Source organism: Cervus elaphus, chromosome 16 (genome assembly GCF_910594005.1).
Source record: "Cervus elaphus chromosome 16, mCerEla1.1, whole genome shotgun sequence".
NCBI classification, from domain to species: Eukaryota; Metazoa; Chordata; class Mammalia; order Artiodactyla; family Cervidae; genus Cervus; species Cervus elaphus.
Window position 1 is genome coordinate 28452796 of NC_057830.1, and position 21877 is coordinate 28474672.

A 21877-nucleotide genomic window follows, 5' to 3' on the forward strand; every position below is an offset into this window, starting at 1 on the left:
TTAAAAGTTTTTTGCTAGACCGCAACTCCATCATTGCCACCTATCACTACACAGCGAGCTGCAAAACCTCTCAGTGAGTGACATACATATCTCTAACCAAAGATGGTGGTGTGTTTCAACGATTTACTCATTAAAGGTGTTGAAGTATCATCAACCAGATATGATAAAATCAGTGACTGTTTTTTTCCTTAGAAATTCTGTGAATGAAATGTCATCAATATCTCAAATCATCTTTACAAATAGTTTTAGTAAAGAGAAACGACACTACCATCATTCCATCTCACTGACTTTATTAGTTTCTAGTTTCCAGAAGAATTATAGTGAAGAAAACCCTAGCACTACGTACAGAGATGCAAAACAACTAATTTGATGGCAGAATGCAGTCTCACTCATTTGAATGAATGTTGGCAGCCATGGAGATATTAAGAATTAGAAGCAATCACTTAAACTGATGAACCTGAACAGAAACTAGATCTATCAGCTCTACACAGAAAAGTCACTAATAATTTTCACTCTATTACAGAAAAAGCCTAAAATAAAATTAATATAAATTATAAAGCACCAGGTGACTTTGTTTTCATAAACAAAAACTTAGCCACATATAAAAATTTGAAAAATACCATATCAATAGCATAAGCATTCTCAGTTTTTTATTTAAAAGGAAGTTCAAAGCCCCAGATGGACTAGCACCACCCATTCTTTTACTTATAGCTAAATATGATTGCAGGGCTTCCCTAGTGGCTCAGTGTTAAAGAATTTGCCTGCAATGCAGGAGATGCAGGTTTGATCCCTAGGTCAGAGAGATCCCCTAGAGGAGGGCACAGCAACCCACTCCATCATTCTTGCCTGGAGAATCCCATGCACAGAGGAGCCTGGCAGGCTCCTGGCAGTCCATGAGGCTTGCAAAGAGTCAGACATGACTGAAGCGACTGGGCACGCAAGACTGTTTATAGATTATTTGTCCTTGTTGATTTTCACCTTCTAGGGAAGTTAAAGACCTGACATCAGTCTTACCCATTGGTTGCAATAACAATACTTATTATTCATTAACTGCTTACTTTGTGTCAGATACTGTTCAGAGCATTTTATAGGCATTACCTCATTTAGTCTTCACAAGAACCTTTTGAGGTAAGATGTATAATTACTTGTATTTTAAGCACAAGAAAATTGAGGCACAGAGAAGGTAAGTAACTTTTTCATGGTCACAAAGGAAGTATCAGGTAGAGTTATAATTCAAATTGACATCTGAATAGACTTCATAACACAGACCAGTTATAACCATCAAAATTCCTCTGCCTTGAGAAGATTACAGAGCTCAACAAATTGAAGATGTCTCATTTTATGAATTCTTTTATTTATTTCTAAATAAACTAAAAGGAGAAAAGCATAAGGTGTGTCCAGGGACTGGGTTTTATGTAAAAAATACAACAGGTTTAGTTTTCAACATTGGTGAAAGATTAAGAACATCCTAAGTATGTATGATCACTATCTATTTTGAAAACTGATTTTCATATACCAAGACCTTTCTTTTTATGAATCTATCTATTAATTTGTTTAAATTTTTGTTGGAGTATAGTTAATTCATAATGCTGTGTTAGTTAAGGATGGACAGCAAAGTGCACTGCTGATTCATCAATTATACATATTCACATATCCCTTCTTCTTTAGATTCTTATCCCATATAAGTCACTACGGAGGACTGAGGAAAGTTCCCTGTGCTATACACTAGGTCCTAATTAGTTACCTACTTTATATATAGCAGTATATGCCCAAGATCTTTCTTTTTTGATGGTAAGTTTATAATACTGTCCTCAAGCGGTTGTTGTACATAAATAATACAACACAGCTTTCAAGATGCTGAAGGACAATGATACTGGTAACTTGATGTACTAAACGATACAGGTCAAATCTGAGGGACTAAATCTTACTGTCAGAATTTATTGTATCAAGCACTGATTTGAAGTTGGCTCATGAGATGAGTATGTTTATACAGACTGTTCTTGCCCTGCTACCATTGGTGGCATGGGACTGGCCTTCCAGCTTAATGGCTTTAAAACTCCCCTGAATATTTTTTATACCCACCATGATTCAGTCATTAAACACCAGATTTCTTCGCATTCCTTGAAAAAGTTCTGCTAAATTGGTCTGTGTGTGATGGGGGAGATATATGGCCTCAAAAGGCACATGACACACTCCAGGGGCAGGGTATTCCAATTTGTTTCTCCTGGCAAGAAATGTCCCTCACTCTGAACATCACTTGAAGAAACAAGGTTTCTGATGAGATTGGACTGTCCATCTCAAGAATGTTCAGGATAAAAAAGGTTGAAAACTATCTGTATTGCTAATGTAAAGATGAAACTCCCTTCCCACCATTCCCAATTAAAAGCACAGTATATTTCCATCAGTGGCTTCCCTGGTGGCTCAGTGGTAAAGAATATACCTGCAGTGCAGGAGACATGGGTTCGGTCCCTGGGTTGGGAAGATCCCCTGGAGAAGGAAATAGCAACTGACTCCAATATATTTGACTGGAAAATCCCATGGAGAGAGGAGCCTGGCGGGCTACAGTCCATGGGGTCGCAAAAAGGTCGGACATGACTTAACAACTAAACAGCAAACAGCAAAAAGTATTTCTATCATGTTTGTTTTTACAACTTTCCTTATGAAGGTTCCAGAGGGACTTTTTACTGCTTCTTGATCCATTTTGGGAGGTATTATATGGCGATAAACTTCTTCTCTGAGAAATATTTAAATAAGCTAGTGACCAATATCCAGTGAAATTACTGCATTAACATGTACTACAGAATTTGCCAAGTTTTCTGACCTTTCACATTAAAATCTGTTTGGAAAAGAGCATGGTTTTAATAAAAGGCATGGTTTAAAAGAAAAAAAAAAAACTAACAAAAAATCAGCTGTTTAAAAGATTCTGATATGCTCCTCATTTTAATATAGCAAATTTCTGGCAAACCCAGCACATTTCTGCATACCTTTTTCATATAGCTTCTACAAGGTAGTACAACTGTAGAAATGCTATCTACAGTACTGCTTGACATATGGTATACTCCTAGGTAAAGTAAGGATATAAAAAAGTAGCATACTTGGGTCATGAAAGTGCTTTTATATGATTTGCATTTTGGAACTAGGCCTTTGGATTACATCAAAAAAAGCTAAAAGCACAGCCTTTCAAAGCACAATATTACAATAACTCTAAGAATATTACAAGACAATGTGCTTGGCTGCTTCAGTTGTGTCCAACTCTTTGCAACTCCATGGACCGTATCCTGCCAGGCTCCTCTGTCCATGGGATTGCCCAGGTAAGAACGCTAGAGTGGGTTGCCACGCCCTCATCCAGGGCATCTTCCTGACCCAAGGATTTTATCTCCTGTGCTTCCTGCATTGCAGGCGGATTCTTTACCATTGAGCTGCCAAGGAAACATAAGACAACTGACTGTTGTCATGTGGTGGTCCCCATTCAAAATGCCAGGTGACAAATTCTTTCACTAGGAAAAGCTTTGCTCCTTTTCAGAAGAACTGTTTTTCTGTGTTTGTTTGTTTTCACTTTTTTTTTTTTCTTTAAGGACATTTAGCTCAGCATTTCTCAGCAGGGTGTTATGGCATTTTGGGCAGAACAATTCTTGGCATGTGGGATGCTTCCCCACCTACCCTCTTGGGCCTCCCGACACCCCATGACAGCCCTGCCTCCAGACTTTAATGCCAGTCAGGCACTTTGTCATTGTGACCACCCAAACTGTCCAACATTTCCAAATGGATTAGTTAAGAAAATACTAAATACATTGTTCACTTCCTTTGTTTTGTCTACCAGGAGACTCAATCAAATTTGCCATTAAAAAATGTATCTGGGTAAGTATAGTATATCTTACATACCGCATTATAATCTTATATATCTGCATTCTAACTTCCTCCCAGCCTTGAACTTCTACCTTAATTTCTATTTTCCTTGGTCATGAATTTTTATTCTGATTTAATTAAAACGATCCAAAATCTTTGTCAAACCAGATGTGTTTGTGTGCTCAGTCATGTCCAATTCTCTGTGACCCCATGGACTGTAGCCCTCCAGGCTCCTCTGTCCATGGAATATTCCAGGCAGGAATACTGGAGTGGGCTGCCATTTCCTTCTCCAGGTGATCTTTCCAACCCAGGGATCGAACCCACATCTTCTCCATTGGCAGGCAGATTCTATATGACTGTGCCACCTGGAAAGCCCCCAAACCAGATGGGGTACAAATAAATGAAGATAGCTTGACAGTTCAGAGGTATTTTACCCACTTCACTCCAAAAGTAGCACTAACTTGAAACAGAGTGTCACTGTTATATACAATACCAATTTTCCACTTGTACACATAAAGTGGTAGAAAAACTACTCTTCAGACATTTAGCTCTCAGGAATTAAGAAAGAATAAGCCAAAGGTCAGGAAGCAACAGTTAGAACTGGACATGGAACAACTGACTGGTTCCAAATTGGGAAAGGAGTACATCAAGGCTGTATTTTGTCACCCTGCTTATTTAACTTATATGCAGAGTACATCGTGCGAAATGCCAGGCTGGAGGAAGCACAAGCTGGAATCAAGATTGCTGGAAGAAATGTCAATAACCTCAGATATGCAGATGACACCACCCTTATGGCAGAAAGCAAAGAAGAACTAAAGAGCCTCTTGATGAAAGTGAAAGAGGAGAGTGAAAAAGTTGGCTTAAAGCTCAACATTCACAAAGCCAAGATCGTGGCATCTGGTCCCATCACATCATGGCAAACAGATGGGGAAACAGTGAGAGACTTTATTTTTTTGGGCTCCAAAGTCACTGCAGATGGTGACTGCAGCCATGAAATTAAAAGATGCTTGCTCCTTGGAGGAAAAGTTATGACCAACCTAGAAGGCATGTTAAAAAGCAGAGATGTTACTTTGCCAACAAAGGTCCCATCTAGTCAAAGCTATAGTTTTTCCAGTAGTCATGTATGGATGTGAGAGTTGGACTATAAAGAAAGTTAAGCGCAGAAGAATTGATGCTTTTGAACTGTGGTGTTGGAGAAGACTCTTGAGAGTCCCTTGGACAGCAAGGAGATCCAACCAGTCCATCCTAAAAAAGATCAATCCTGAGTATTCACTGGCAGGACTGATTGATGCTGAAGCTGAAACTCCAATACTTGGGCCACCTGATGCGAAGAGCTGACTCATTGGAAAAGACCTTGATGCTGCAAAAGATTGAAGGTGGGAGGATAAGGGGACAACAGAGGATGAGATGGTTGGATGGCATCACCAACTCAATGGACATGAGTTTGAGTAGGCTCTGGGAGAGGGTGATGGCCAGGGAAGTTTGGCGTGCTGCAGTCCACGGAGTTGCAAAGAGTTGGACACAACTGAATGACTGAACTGAATAAGCCACAGAGAAGATGATATTTTTAAAAAACTTTTGATGTAAGTGTGTAAATAAAATATCACTTTCATACAAGCCATATTTCTATAAAGCAGCAATTTTAAATGAGAAGAGCCCATGGCTCAGGAAACTCAAACAGGGGCTCTGGATCAACCTAGAGTGGTGGGATGGGCAGGGAGATGGGAGGGAGTTTCAAAAGGGAGGCGATATATGTATACCTACGGCTCATTCATGTTGAGGTTTGACAGAAAACAGCAAAATTCTGTAAAGCAATTATCCTTCAATCAAAAATAAAATTAATAAAAAAAAATCCTTTTGTTAAAAATACAAATTCTAGATATAGTTTTTGTATGTGTCTTCATTTTAGATGAAAAATTATGGAAGAAATCTGATGATACACTTTCCTTTTTCCATATAAGCAGTAGTAGTTTTGGTTCTGATTAAACTGATTCCCTCAGAGTCCTCATTTTTGGCAAACTTTCACTAAGGAAATTATTAAGCAACTCAACATTATTAGGCATTTAGATACAGATTTGTCTTTTAATATAAAACATTTTGTGAATACAGTGCCCCAAACAGTATTCTGCTTTTTACACTTATTTGTAAGTCATTTATAATCTTGTTGGTACTTTTGAGGGGGTACTTAGAGAAGATCCTATCAAGGAACTTCTGTGAAAATGATATAAAAACTAGAGGTATGTTATCTTCTTACCTTAGAAGTGCAAACAGCTATGTTAGCAGGAAGCTGAGAAAATTGCTTCAGTTCAAATACATCACGTGCTGCCCATCGACTCATGTGATTTTCAGCTTTGCTTGATCCAATCACATTCTGGTTTGAGTGAATGTAAGCCACCTCCTGAACACCATCTACGAAGTAATTGATGTTTATTAACTGGTGTCTTATGATGAAACAATATAGTTCAAGATATACTTTAAAAATTATCAACAACACATTTAAAACAGGTTATGCTTATTTTATTTTTAATCAAGAAAAACACTGAGTTTATATGTCAATATCTCAATATTCTTTTTTTAAAAATTGAAAAAAGTTCAAATATATTTTTTAACTCTTAGGTTAACTTAGAAATGACTCTTCCCTCTCATATAAGAATTTCTGATATCAGGTAACAATTTTTAGATTTAAGTGTGAAGTGAGGAAAGTCATTGTAGAAGGTTGTTTCTATGAATTTGTCATCTCTGTTGATGTAAAAAAAATGTTTACTAATTTAAAAGTACTGCTAACCTCTCTGTTCCTTTAAACAAGTACTTGATTACAATTATGAGGTAGGAGCATAGGGTTTATGACCAGGGAGTTTTGTTTGGTCAGCTTCGTTCAGTTTTATTGTTTGTATATTGTCTTTTTTGTACATATGCCCAGAGATTGTCAAGATTTGGAGGTTTTTAGGAAATGAAAAAAATTAACTTACAGCTTTTATCTAAAAGAAGTTTAAAAATGGCTACTTTTTTTTTTTTATTGCTTTGCTTCTAGGCACCTATAATTTACTTTTAAATTGTGGTCATTAAAAGAGAAGGCTAGAATTGAAGTCTATAAAAGCTCCCTCAAACACCTCTGACAGTGAACCTCAATTATGCCCTCAACACTTGTGCTTTTTCAGCCCCGAAACTCTCTCAGTCAGAATCGCCAATCATGAGAAAACGAGATGTTGTTAAATGACTAAAGGAGCAATCAAGATAATATTCTCCTTAAATTCTGAAATATCAGTTAGGGTGTATACAGCAACAGTTTAAACCTGCCAAAGAATTCTTCTGGTAAAACATTGACTCAGGCATTGTTCTTAACTTTAATGACACATGATATACCTTCAAAACAGAATGAGTTCCACACAAACTATTACATCTTTTATATAGTAAAACAACAGCAGCAGCAACAACTTGGCTGCGCTTTAAAACAAACGTTCATGCAATAATTCTTCAAACCTAAAATCCAATTGTTGCACACAAACCAAGGGATAGTCCAGTATCGGTATCCCCTACTTCTTGAACCTTTGCTTTTTACCACTTAGCTCTTCTGAAAGACTTACATTAGTACCTGTTCTTACTCTAACAGAAAGAAATCCAAACAGGATTTTCACTTTTATGAAAAAGGGCAAAAAGCGAAACAGTGTGTGTCGCCAGACCTTGAAGAGGCAGCATGCTCCTCGGCAGCAAGCGTGGCTCTGCCAAGCTCCTTTACCAGGAATAACACTCAGCATCTCAGCATTAGGCCATCAGAACTTTGAATTGTGTTGGTGGGTATCTGTGCGTTCCCTGGACTTACCTTGTGTGTCCATTAACAAGATGTATCCTAAGGTAATTTCTTCTCTGCTTTATGCCATTTCAGTTTATGAAAAATTACATAGGAAGGTTCTACTTTTCCATAGCAGGGCAAGGGTATCAAAATATGTATCATAATGAACTTTTAAATGAAGACTACTAAAAACCACAAAAGAAAGCTTGTTTTGTCAAACACAATTATTAAGGTTTCTACATCAAAATATCAGATTCTTTCTGGTGATTTTTTGGGGGAATAAATCAAGACACGTCTGAAAGCAATGGTAACTCAAAAATCACTAATCAGACTGTCAGCAGATGATGATAAGGGGAAGCAGTTTTTCTAGCTCTAAAACATGAGAGCAACTAGGCTGGAAAACCAAAAGCCAAGGACAACACTTACAACAAAATTAGATGACAAGACATTCCTACTAGCTCTAAAATACAAGAAGCTGGGTTCAGCTCACTAGTAGCTACACACTCTGTAGGCACCAGGGCCTGTGTGAAGGAAGAAGGAAGTGGCAGGGTGGCATCTGATGGATCTGAGAACAGGAGACTCTAGCACAATGGGCTACCTGGAGATCAGCAGCTATATTTGGGAAGATGTTCCATTCTCTAAAGCTGAGTACAGGGTACAGGGGGCTTGCCTAAGAGGCTGGGTCAGGCTAGCCCTAAGCAACTCCCCAAACCAACCCCCCAGGGCTCCCAGGCCAGGGTCAAATAAGAAGGAAAAACTGTTGGGGTGAAGTAAAAGTGAACAGAATAGGAAGAACAGGAATGAGGAAAAGAGATGGTCGAGAGCAAAGCAGGAAAAACGGTTAGAAACAAGAAATCCCACTACTGTTTTGAACACTATGCAAAAATTACAAATATGAATCTCTGTGAAATTAGAAAAGATTTCCTAAATTCTGCCTCATTTTTAAAAATTCAGGGGAAAGAATTTGTATATCAGTGAGCAAAGGGTCAAATCTCGTAAAAATTATAATGGAAAAGAGAATAAGCAGAGTAACATCCCTAAATGCCAGAAAAACAAGCTTACAAAACAAAATTGTAACTAATTTCAGAATTAAGTAAAAGACTTCAAGAAAATGGTAAAACATAGGGATCAGCAATACAAATCAGACTTTTAACTATAAAGGGCACAAACTGTTATTAACAAGAATCTCAGAGAATATTACTCTCATGAGTACTTTCTGGGATCTACTAGAAATAAGAGATCTATTAGAATATAAGCTTCAGACAATCAAAATGACTAGAGAGACACTGACATGAAGACTAATAAGAAGCATTAAATTTATAGTTACCTGCAAACCAAGAATAAATGAGGTCTAAGAGGAGAGCATGTAATGCAGTAACTGTGTATTCTGACAATGAACACATAACATATCCATTTTAAAAACAGGCAGAAATGGGAGAGCATATGGAAAGTCTGCCCCAAACATTAATGTTTTCAGGAATCACACTACAATAGTATTGGTATTTTTATTATTTTACTTTTGTGTAATATGGATACAAAATGACTGATTATGGGACATTATAATTAAATCATTCCCTGTATGCTGAAGAACCAGGATTATCAGTGGAGAAGAAAAAGTATGCGAATATGACAGAGAAGAGGTTAAGGAAAAGTTCTAGGTATACTCAGTCACTCAGTTGTGTCCAACTATTTGTGACCTCATGTAGCCCACCAGGCCCCTCTGTCCATGGGATTCTCCAGGCAAGAATACTGGAGTGAGTTGCCATGCCCTCCTTCAGGGGATCTTCCCAACCCAGGGATCAAACCCAGGTCTCCCACATTGCAGGCAGATTCTTTACCATCTGAGCCACCAGGGAAGCCCAAGAATACTGGAGTGGGTAGCCTATCCCTCCTCTATACCCCCATATAATAAAGAATAAATATGGAAGCACGAAAATGAACTCATGAAGTATTTTATCTCATATATAAAAATACATACATGTCACACATATATAAACTCACATATACATATATATATACACACACAGACACACAATTTATAATAAACACAATTTATCCACTGAAAAGACCCAGAAATAATAACTAAGCAAGCAGTAGCAATGATCATTTCTAGCACTAGATTGTGGTCTTGAAACACACTTTTTCACTAAAAGAAACCAAGATTTCTTAGAGAAATAACTGATTTTAGGTCTGAGGCAGAAAATGCATGAGATGATCCTGGAGTATTGTGTAACACTAGATCGCTATCAAAGATGATTAGCATCACATCAAAGATCTAAGGAATCAAAATGCTCATGTTTAAAGGCTCCTACTGTCCAAAGATGGGAAAACTGAGCCTCAATAATGGTACTAATTGAAATGAATTTAGACCCACTAAATGTACTTGAATCAATTAATTCACAATGATTTTAAGAAAAGAAATTGAAGGATGATAGAAAACTCATTTACTAAAGTTGGTAAAGAAATGACTTTTCCTATCTTATCTATATGAACTGTATCACGGGGTAAGTAATAGTAGATGAGGGGAAGTACTGCCTCACAAAAGCATTCTAACAAATGAAAAAGAAATAAGAAGTAGAAACCATCATTGTGCTAGAAACCATCTGAGTGAATAAATGGCTGCTAAGATCATAAAGAGACAAACCAGCAAACATTCTGTCAAACACTAACTTTTGTCTTGCCAAAGGGACTAAACCTGAGTTTGATACAGTGTCAGAGGTCAACTGCTCATTTTCAGGAAATACAGAGGGGTGAGGAATATGTTCACCTGCACCAACAGCACATAATCAGCAAAATGCAAACTGCAGAAAATAACTGGCCTGGTTTCTTCAACAAAGAAATCATATAAAGAGAAAAAAAGAAAAAAATCATATAAACTGTAAAGAAATGAAAGGGATGGAGGAAGAATCTTATACATTAAAATAAACTATATAAAATTTTTTAATGAGACTAAACTATAACGTTAAGGGTTATACATTGTATCAAACATATACACATTTGATAAAACCATAAAAATGCAAAAAAGTTAAAATAATTAGTTTATAGTGATTCAGACTGGGTTACATAGAAGGGGTTCTGGTATACATGACAAACTTCTCTATCCTGACCTAGGTCTTCCCTTTATCCTGCCACTACCCACTTCCTCATTTGTATCTCAATATAGCACCTCAATTGCAGAGTTAATTCAAAGTAATTCAAGCATCTCTTAAGAGCTATTTGATTGTATACAACAAATATGTAAAGAAAAGTTTTCAGAATGGATTTTCAGTTACCTAAAAATTTATCCATTGATTCACATATCCGATTCTGATTGACCATGTTCTCATTTGAAAATTTCATTGGTTTTCTTGGTATGAAAGTGTTATTTCTTTTATGGTTAGCTAATTTTGAAGAGACACTGATTTTATCTTTTATAGTTTTTGGTCTATGGTTCTGTTTAGAGAAACTGATGTGGCCAACAGATAAATTATCATCAGAGGATGAAAACTCATCAATAGTCTGAGAGTTACAGTCTTCATCTGCTTTCTTCCTTGTTTTTGGAAAAGTGTGAAGTTCCTTTTTATTTTCCTTTTTTCTCTTAAACCTCAGGGAACTAGTAGCTCTTTGCTTTCTTACTCTTGACTTGCAGAAAACTTCAATGTCATCAGATTCATCACTAATATCACTACTACCTTTTCTTTTTGTATTAGATTTCAGGGTCTCAATCTCAAGATTTAATTGTTTTGAAATTAGCCCATTTCCTCTGACATTGGTCTTTGTATCATCACCATTATTTTTTATATTTACAGGATTTTCTGATTCAGAATCTTCAGATCCATCCACAGGTGGCTTAAACCTTATATTCTTCTTAAGTAATCTCTGAGTTGTATACTGTGTGGGAAAGATGATATCACTATCTTCAGATTCTGTGACATTCTGTAAAATGCAATGGTGGTCAAGTGTGTTTTTAAAGTTTTTCTCATCATCAGACTCAGAAGGAATATTCTCTTCTAAAATTTTCTCACTTTTATCAAAAACACATTTTCCATTTGGATTTAGGACATTAGCTAATTTCTGATGTTTCAAAGTACCAAGAGAGTCTTGACTCTTCCGACAACCAGCATTTTTGGCTTCTGTTGAAAGGCATGTGGGCTGTTCATCAGAAGTTTCATTGTCAGAGGCAATATTTTCATCATCATCCTCAACTGCTTCACATTTTGTCTCAAACAATTTAGAGAAACCGCACTGGAGTAAGCTAAGCTGCCCAGGAGAAACTGAAGCTTTCCTTGAGTCAGATGCTTTGTTTTTAGCAGGCTTTGTTACTGAGCTGCCTGCTGATTCATCTTCACTGAAATCACTGCACAGACCACACACTGCTTCTGCTAGTTGTTCTGGACCTCTGTGCTCCTGACAGCCCGGCTCCCTGGCCTATAGCAGAGGCAATGACAGAAACATTAGAAAATGTCAAAATAACAATATCAAACCTATTACACTGGGAGGGAATTAAATTTGGGCAGATAATTTATATACAAGTATATCACTTGGTATTTTCTAAAAGTAAAACATGTGGCAAACAAATATAAAGGATTTAATATCACAGTCTGGTATACTCTTTTCAAGTTGAATAACTTTCAGAATAAATAAAAGTTAAAACTAGAATATAAAGTGATCAAATTATTTACAGGGAAAACACAGAGCAGAACTGTTAGCTTCGAAGATGCAGAGACTGAATCTGGCCTCGAAGTGAAAAGCACATAACCTGTTGCTTACTACAGTCCAGCTGATGCTTTCAACCATGCTTTAAAAACAAAACAAATTTGTAGGAGTTAAAGAATTCCCAACTAGAAAATATTTCTAGTTCATTAAAAATAAGATTGGACAGGATCTTGATCACCATAAATAAATAAGATACTGAAGCTATTTTGAAGTAAAATTTATTATAAATTTAAACCTAATATTTATTTTTTTCACATCAATTAGAGCTAAATATATTCTTCAGTTTCTGAAAACTGAGGCTTTATTAGTGAAAGATTTGGGGAAGTATTATTCAGTAATCTGGTAATACTTCAGCCAACATTTGATATTCACGTATTTCTATAAATTTAAAAAAATATTCACCACATAATGGGTGATATAAATTTATAGGGTGTTACAAATTAATAGTTATCACTGCATATAGTTATCATACAACTATATAATATACTGCTGCATCATATGTATATTATATCATAACATATAGTTATCATATAGCCCATTATATCTTTGGGCTACTATAAATTTAGAGTTAAATTCTTAAAAAAAAAAGACAAAAATAGCAACAGCAATTAAAATTTTACACACACTCTTTACTTTTAAAAAGGCTTTGTGATGACAACATAAATTTTTGTAGAATATGGGATGACAAATTACTAAAACTGTCACAGGACAAAAGACTCAAATATCTGCTTGAGTCACAGGATGAGCTTGGTGTCTGGATTTGACAATCTTAAATATACACGATTGTGATTTTTCCATTTAATTTGTTGCTTAGGTTAGACTGGTCATCTACACAGTGCATTTATTTTTGGACTTATAGTTTGGTATAGTTACAATTCCAGTTTGGATGTAAACACCTAAAGATTGCTCCTGAATTTTTTTTAATGATATGAAATATTAGCCTAAATTATTAATTTTACTGACAGTCCTCTGACTTTGTGTCCCTAACTTTTTAAAAAATTCATTTTCGTTACACATTGAAAAATGAAGGAGAAAGAAAAGAAAAGCATCATGTGCATGTTTCCCAGGAGCTCTAGATTCAAAACCTGCTTACTGCTTCTAGCTTGCGTACTGGAGGTTCCTCTTTCAACCACGTTGTAGCTGTCATGATCCCAGCTTCCACCTTGCCTTCTCTCTGCAAAAAATGCAAACCACTGTATGAAATATATAAAGTAGAAACAACCAGGTAAACAAGAGCAATGGCATGATGAAACTTAAGAGTTAGGAAAACTGAACGCAGGGAATTCCCTGGCGGTTCAGTGGAGAAGGGAACAGCTACCCACTCCAGCATTCTTGCCTGAAGAGTTCCATGGACAGAGGAGCCTGGCGGGCTGCAGTCCACTGAGTCGCAGAGTCTGACATGACTGAGCAACTTTCACTTTCTTTCACTTCCACTTTCTCAGTGGTTATGACGCTGCAATTTCACTGCTGTGGGCCTGGGTTCAACCCCTGTCTGCGGAACTAAGATCCTTCAGACCACATGGGGTGGCAAAAAAACAAGTAAGTAAGTAAACTGGGTACAGCTTGCTTCAACTCTCTTAATGCTATTTTCAATTTGCTAATTAAGGAATTCATATATATATATTTTTAAATGCTCATAATTCTTAGATAGTATAGAGGCACAGTAGAAATCTGCTGGGCCCATAAAAAACTCATTCTTATCATAGGCTTACATTTTCAGATAGAAAATTAATACCATTTTTCAGGAAACTCCACTAAAAGCCCTAGGAGGGAGGGAGAGTGAAGAAAACACTAAAAATTTACCCAGTAGCCCATAATGACCATGTCTATATGATAACTATATAACTTGGTATGTAATATAATATTTTATATAATGTAAATAAATAAATATTCTATAACATTGCAGTAACTCTAAGGTTACATTGTCAGAGCAAATACTGGGCATTGGGAACTTGATATTTTAGCTTATGTTGCTAGTGTGCTTATCTTTCATATTCATTAAAAGATGTTTATTGATTTCTTCAGTGAAGCAGATATCAAAAGGAAAATGTCCATCTTATATAAAACTAAAAAAATCATAATATTATAAGAGGCTAGCTACATCTTTTAGGAAAAGTATGCTTTTACAGCTTTTGGTATATCATTTAGCAGAGACATATTTAATGACCTAGATTCTGGAATACTAAATTCTTCTTCAAAAGGAAATACATTTATTTCTCTTTTCAAGTCTATCTGTTGATAGAACAAGGGGAAATAACATTATCATCACCAGAGTTACAAATATCCAATTTATGAATACACCAGTGTTCATAATATACCAGTGATATGGTTCCGGTTACCTGGTACCCAGGGCAACAAGTGAGAATCTCCCCTACTGAATTTGAAAGAATGATAAAGAGTTCCTGAATAAGATCTTTTCTACCAATGCCCAGAGGCTATCACATTAAGGCAGTGAGGAGCCTCCTTCCTGGTACTCCTTTTTTTCTCTTCAACAGAAGTCAAATATAATAGGTGTAACTGGCAGCACCAGAAGTCTTCAAGCTGTCAGAACCCCTCAGTGATAGGTAAATGGCAACTCCATTCTGCTGTTGCTCAGTCCAAACACCCCGGTGTGCATGCGTGTTAAGTCACTTTAGTCATGTCTGACTCTTTGGGACTCTATGGGCTGTAGCCCACCAGGCTTCTCTGTCCACGAGCTTCTGCAGACAAGAATACTGGAGTGGGCTGCCATGCCCTCCTCCAGGGGATCTTCCTGACTCAGAGATCGAACCTGCATCTCTTGGCGTCTCCTGAATTGACAGGCGGATTCTTTAGCACCAGCGCCACATGGGAAGACCATGAATATCCTGGAGTCATCCTTCATTGCTTTTTCTACATACCTTATATCTACTCCATCAGCAGATGCTGTCAGTGCCTCAGGGTACACACCACTATCCTCTGGCCCAAACCACCATCTCTTGGCTAGACTGTTGCAGTATCTTCCTACCTGGCTTCTTGCTTCTGCTCTTGTACTTCTATAATCCAATTCTTAATCTTTAGAATAAACAGTATAGATTATACTATGTCATTCTGCTATTCAGAACTCCAATTGCTTCTGTTCTCACTCAAAGTCAAAGCCAAAGTTCCTGCAGGATCTGGCTTCCTGTCATCTCACTGGCTCCATCTTTGGCTCTCTTGTTACTACACTCTGGCCACTTTGGCTTCCTTGCCACTTTGAAATCATGCTGAGCATGCTCTGAGGGCCTTTGCATTGTTTTTCTGTCTAAAACACTTCTTCCTTGTCTCTTCAGAATCAAATGCAATCTCACAGTGAATGCTTCCTTGGTTACTCCATGTAAAATTGTAATGTTCTTTTCTTGACAGTCTCCCCATTTTGTTTCCTGGCTCTTTTTTTTTTTTTTCCGAGATATATTTTACATATTACAGTATGTACATTTAAGGTCTACAAAGTATTAATTTCATATATTTATATATTGTAATGTGGGGCTTCTCAAGTGGTTCAGTGGTAAAGAATTCGCCTAGCAACGCAGGAAACGCAGGAGACATGGGTTTGATCCTTGGGTCAGGAAGATCCCCTGGAGTAGGAAACGGCAACCCAGGGACAGAGGAGCTGGGTGGGCTACAGTCAATTGCGCCACAAAGAGTCAGACATGACTGAGAATGCGTGTGCATATATTGTAATATGATTACCATCATAGCTTTAGCTAACACCTCTCATGTATCATATAATTATCATTTCTTTTATGTGGTGAGAACACTTAAGATCTAGTCCTTAGGCAGTTTTGGGGTATATAACATAGTATTGTTGACAATACTCACCAAGCTGTGTATTAGATCTCTAGAATTTATTCATCTTCTACTTGCTCTATATTTATCTTTAGAATCTGTCATCATGATATACTAACTTCAGTTATTTTTTCTCTTTATTATTGTTTCTCCCAAATAGAATGTAAATTTTTATAGGTAGGACTTTTTATCTATTTTATTAATTTCTGTATGCCTAGCTCTATGATGTATAGTATTGGACATTTAGCACATACTCAATATTTGTGAAATTAGTTCTCTCTATATATTCTAAAGGGAAACCATTAAAAGAAAGTCAATGTAAGACAGAACAAAAATGCCCAGAAATCTTCATATTAAAAGTGCTCTATAAATTCAAATTTCTGTATCTTAAAACATTTTAAAATGGATTTTTCTATAACCTTGAAAAATTAAAAATGCATCACAGAAAGTAAAACACTTCTTTTACTTTATGGTATACACTTCCCTTATATAGGGCTTGGACTAATAATATTTTAAAACATAATTTGGCCAAAAACATAACATGAATTTACTAAATTCTGACTGATAACAAATGAGCAATTTTAATTCAAAATTTAATTTAATAATTGAATGCCAATGATGTTCCTAGTGAGAAGTTAAGCATATTTTGCCACAAACAAAATATAAGATTATGGAGGGTCCTGTCATTAATAAACAATCCTGGAGGAAAAACAACATATATTGAGGACAACTAGAGAACAAGAGAACTTTCTATCTAATAACCTGTCAAATGCAATGTCTTACATAACACTTTTTTTAACAGAGGAACAGTGGCTATTCTGATTAAAAACAGAGAACAAAAACTATTTTATATATAGCAGAAAACAGAAATGCTGAGCACAAAGAATTGATGTTTTGTAACTGTGGTGCTGGAAAGGACTCTTCAGAGTTCCTTGGACAGCAAGGAAATTCAATCGTCAATCCTAAAGAAAATCAACCCTGAACATTCACTGGAAGGACTTATGCTGAAGCTGAATCTCCAATACTGTCCATCTGACGGGAAGAGCCAACTCACTGGAAAAGACCCTGATGTGGGGAAAGACTGAGGGCAAGAGGAGGAGACGGCAGAGGATGAGATGGCACGACCAACTCAATGGACATGATTTGAGCAAATTCCAGGAGATAGTGAAGGATAGTAAAAGATTAATGAAGGATAGTAAAAGGTGATGCTGTGAAAGTGCTGCACGCAACATGCCAGCAAATTTGGAAAACTCAGCAGTGGCCACAGGATGGAAGAGGTCAGTTTTCATTCCAGTCCCAAAGAGAGGAAATGCCAAAGAGTGCTCAAACTACCGCACAACTGCATTCATCGCACATGCTAGCAAAGTAATGCTCAAAATTCTCCAAGCCAGGCTTCAACAGTATATGAACCGTGAACTTCCAGATGTTCAAGCTGGATTTAGGAAAGGCAGAGAAACCAGAGATCAAATTGCAAAAATCCAATGGATCATCAGAAAAGCAAGAGAGTTCCAGAAAAACATCTACTTCTGTTTTTTTGACAATGCCAAAGCTTTTTCCTGTGAGGATCACAATAAACTGTGGAAAATTGTTCAAGAGATGGGAATACCAGACTACCTTACCTGCCTCTTTAGAAATCTGTATGCAGGTCAGGAAGCAACAGTTAGAACTGGACATGGAACAATGGACTGGTTCCAAATTGGGAAAGGAGTATGTCAAGGCTGTATTTTGTCACCCTGCTTATTTAATTTTTAGGCAGAGTACATCACGAGAAATGCTGGGCTGGATGAAGCACAAGCTGGAATCAAGACTGCCAGGAGGATAACCTGGCAATATCAATATCCTCAATAATCAATATCAGTATCAATAACCTCAGACATGCACATGACATCACCGTTATGGCAAAAAGTGAAGAACTAAAGAGCCTCTTGATGAAAGTGAAAGAGGAGAGTGAAACAGTGGTTTAAAACTCAACATTCAGAAAACCAAGATCATGGCATCTGGTCCCATCATTTCATGGCAAATAGATGGGGAAACACTGGCAACAGTGACAGACTTTATCTTTTTGGGCTCCACAATCACTGTAGATGGTGACTGCAGCCACGAAATTAAAAGATGCTTGCTCCCTGGAAGAAAAGTTATGACCAACATAGACAGCATATTAAAAAGCATAGACATTATTTTGCCAACAAAGGTCCATCTAGTCAAAGCTATGGTTTTTCCAGTAGTCATGTATGGATGTGAGAGTTGGACTAAAAGAAAGCTGAACACTGAAGAATTGATGCTTTTGAACTGTGGTGTTGGAGAAGACTCAAGAGTCCCTTGGACAGCAAAGAGATCCAACCAGTACATCCTAAAGGAAATCAGTCCTGAATATTCATTGGAAGGACTGATGATGAAGCTGAAACTCCAATACTTTGGTCACCTAATACAAAGAACTGACTCACTGGAAAAATCCTGATGCTGGGAAAGATTGAAGGCGGGAGGAGAAGGGGATGACAGAGGATGAGATGGCTGGATGGCATCACTGACTCAATGGACATGAGTCTGAGTAAACTCTGGGAGTTGGTGATGGACAGGGAGGCCTGGCGTGCTGCAGTCCATGCGGTTGCAGAGCCAGGCAGGACTTGGTGACTGAACAACAACAGAAAACAGGAAAAGTAATATAATACTAATATATTTTACAGATAATGATTTCAAATTAGAAACACGAATATACATTAGTATGTTGCGCAGTACTCTGTGAAGGAGGTATGATCTGAGGGCGGCCTGAAGGACAGACAAAGTCATTGATTAGAGTAGAGGAATGGGAAAGAACAACAAGTCCATGAAAGAATCAGCATATACAAAACATGAAAAAGGGGAACCTTACATGGGTCACTCAATTCAGAATCAAATAATTACTATAAAATAAAACTCAGCAGTAAACATCAGACACTGTATAACAGTTGTAATATTCACAACATACAAATAACATATACCTTCCTCTTCTCCATCTATTGGTGATCACATTTGAACCACTGAACCACTACCGAACTTACTTAACAAATGCTTACCAATGTTACGTGTACATTAAATATTCTCTTCCATCTGCCATAAACATGGTCTAAACTCTTTAAGGACAGAGACTAACTGCTCTTTGAACTGTTTCTATGGCACTATTAAATAAATGCAGTACATTAAGGCTTCACTACAAAGTTCTGGAAGTTAAGGGAAATATCCTGAAGGTTTTTAAGACTCAGTTTTCTCAGATGAAGGGATTGAAAAAAAGGATAGGTCAAGACTTCATGATACTCATATCAATAGTAAGTGAAAAACTGGCTAATATTCTTAGTATTCTAGTATATTAAAGAATTTAAAAGTTTTTTTTAAAGGGTATAAATATCTTGTTAAGAATAAGAAACATTTGTATCCTGAAGATGAACGTAACTGGGAGAGTCTGAAATACTGGTGTGTAATTTTTATTGGGAACAGAAAAAGAAAGTCTCCACAAGACATGACAGTGCATCTCAGGGATTGTTTGCTAACTTTTAATCAAAACACATTTTATATTTTTGTTTACTTAGGAAAGTCTCTTTTTTTAGTTCCTGACTTCAACAGCTGTTTTCCAAATGATAAATTTCTCTTTACCAGTCTGAAAATGGCCTTGGAAGGTCATACAATCTTGTATATGTATCTGAATTTAACTATGCATGGGGAAAATCTTCGATTAGAGGTATAAGAATTCATTTCCAATTTCTCTAAAAGTAGAAATTCTAAATATAGGACTTTTTTTATGAAGAAAACCAAAAATTTCTCTGAAAAGGCACCAGCAATTTTCCTGAGGTAGAAAACCATGTTTAAAATACTGAAAAGATCAAAGAAAAATTTCACACCTCCAGGATGTCCCTTGTAAGACAAGACCCTTGGGACCTCAGTTTGAAGAGATTATAGACTCCAAAAAGTTCTCCTCGATGCTCTTTTGATCCTTGAACTGCTTCAAAATATCGCTTGGCATTTTCACTTCCAACCACCACACAGTGAAGTTGCTATAACAGAAAAAACACAAGATATTTTTGAAGTGTTTGCTCCAACAATATGTCAGAATTTCCTGGCATTCCCTGTATATACACAGCTTTAGCTCAAGCAGGCAGAATCTCCGTAGGGAGGAAATTTTATTTTAATTTCCCTGGCAGATGTTGCCATTATGGTGAAATAATCTGTCCAGTTTTATTAAAGAACAAAATCTTACATTTCCTATTTTGTCTGTTTTCTAACAACTGACTCAAGATGATCTCTCTATGGCCTAGCCACCTGAAGTAAAATAAAATGTAAAAGGCACACATTTGAAAACACTCTTCTCCTTTCTAGACTCTTACTTCAATAGAAACTACTAAAACTGGAAGAAATAGTCCCTACATCACCAAAGTTAAATTATAATCTAAAGTAGTTATACAATAACCACGTTGGTATCAAACTAATTGTGGACATGGTTACACTGTCAACTAACAGCAAAAATCCAACCATTGTTTAGAAACACTGCATCCCTGAAACAATTGTGAATTCAGCAAGAACACTGACATGGAACCCTTAAAGACATATACCACTTTAGTATCAACTTAATGTGTCTCCTAACTGATTAGATATTTTACTGTATATAACTAAATACACTTTGATTAATCCCATGTACACTCTAACTTTTCTTAAAAGAAACAAAGAGTGAAAAATAACCTCAATTCTATTGCTGATGGAAGGATTAGTAAGAAGTGATACTTTGTGATTTTCATCAGACTGATTTGTACTATCAGTTCAGTTCAGTTCAATTCAGTTGCTCAGTTGTGTCCGACTCTTTGTGACCCCATGAGCTGCAGCACGCCGGGCACTATAACTCATTGTTTTAGGGGCTTCCTTGGTGGCTCAGTGTAAAGAATTCACCTGCCAAGGCAGGCGATGCAGGTTTGATCCCTGAATTAGGAAGTTCCCCTGGAGAAGGAAATAGCAACCCACTCCAGTATTCTTGGGCTTCCCTAGTGGCTCAGACAGTAAAGGATCTGCCTGCATTGGAGGAGACCTGGGTTCGATCCTTGGGTTGGGAAGATCCCCTGGAGAAGGGAATAGCTACCCATTCCAACATCCTTGGAGCTTCCTCACTGGTTCAGTGTAAAGAATTCATCTGCCAATGCAGGAAATGCAGGAGACTCAGGTTTGATCCCTGGGTTGGGAAGATCCCCTGGAGGAGGAAATGGCAACTGACTCCAGTACTCTTGCCTGGAAAATTCCATGGACAGAGGAGCCTGGCCAGCTACAGTCTAGTCTATGGAGTCAGAGAGTCAGACACAACTTAGCAACTGGACAACAACAAGCAGTCTTCTTGCCTGAGAAATCCCACGCACAGAGGAACCTGGTGGGCTGGAGCCCAGTGGGTCGTAAAAGAGTCAGAGACTGAACGACAACAGCAAAAATTGCTTTAGGTAACTAAAATTATTCTTACTAATAACAGCTTCTATTTACTGGATATATGTGTAGCATTTTTATATTCTCATTTAACTCCTACGATCCTATATTATCTTCTCCCTTCCAGAAATAAAAGAACTTAAATTTAGAGAAATTAAGTGTCTTTCTCACAGCTGCCCCACTAGGAAGCATCATTTGTAGAATTTATACCTGAGTTTGGCTGAACACAAAATTTATACTCATATCAATTTCTCATTGCCAGATGTCCCTCTTAAAACAAGACCCTTGGGACCTAAATTTGAATAAGTTATGGATCAATACACTGATTTG

At 37.1% G+C, this 21877-nt stretch overlaps 1 protein-coding gene across 5 annotated transcripts in view; it reads right to left on the bottom strand.

Annotated features, from left to right (window-relative positions):
- Window positions 1-21877, bottom strand: part of ERCC6L2 (ERCC excision repair 6 like 2) — a 184333-nt gene that overhangs the window by 52098 nt on the left and 110358 nt on the right. For all 5 annotated transcript variants that reach the window (XM_043927420.1, XM_043927421.1, XM_043927417.1 and 2 more), the window contains 4 exons: window positions 19990-20142; window positions 13425-13505; window positions 10909-12043; window positions 6101-6255 (listed from right to left, as the gene is read on the bottom strand). In XM_043927420.1, coding sequence (XP_043783355.1) covers window positions 6101-6255; window positions 10909-12043; window positions 13425-13505; window positions 19990-20142 — 1524 coding nt within the window. The remainder of the gene's footprint in view (window positions 1-6100; window positions 6256-10908; window positions 12044-13424; window positions 13506-19989; window positions 20143-21877) is intronic.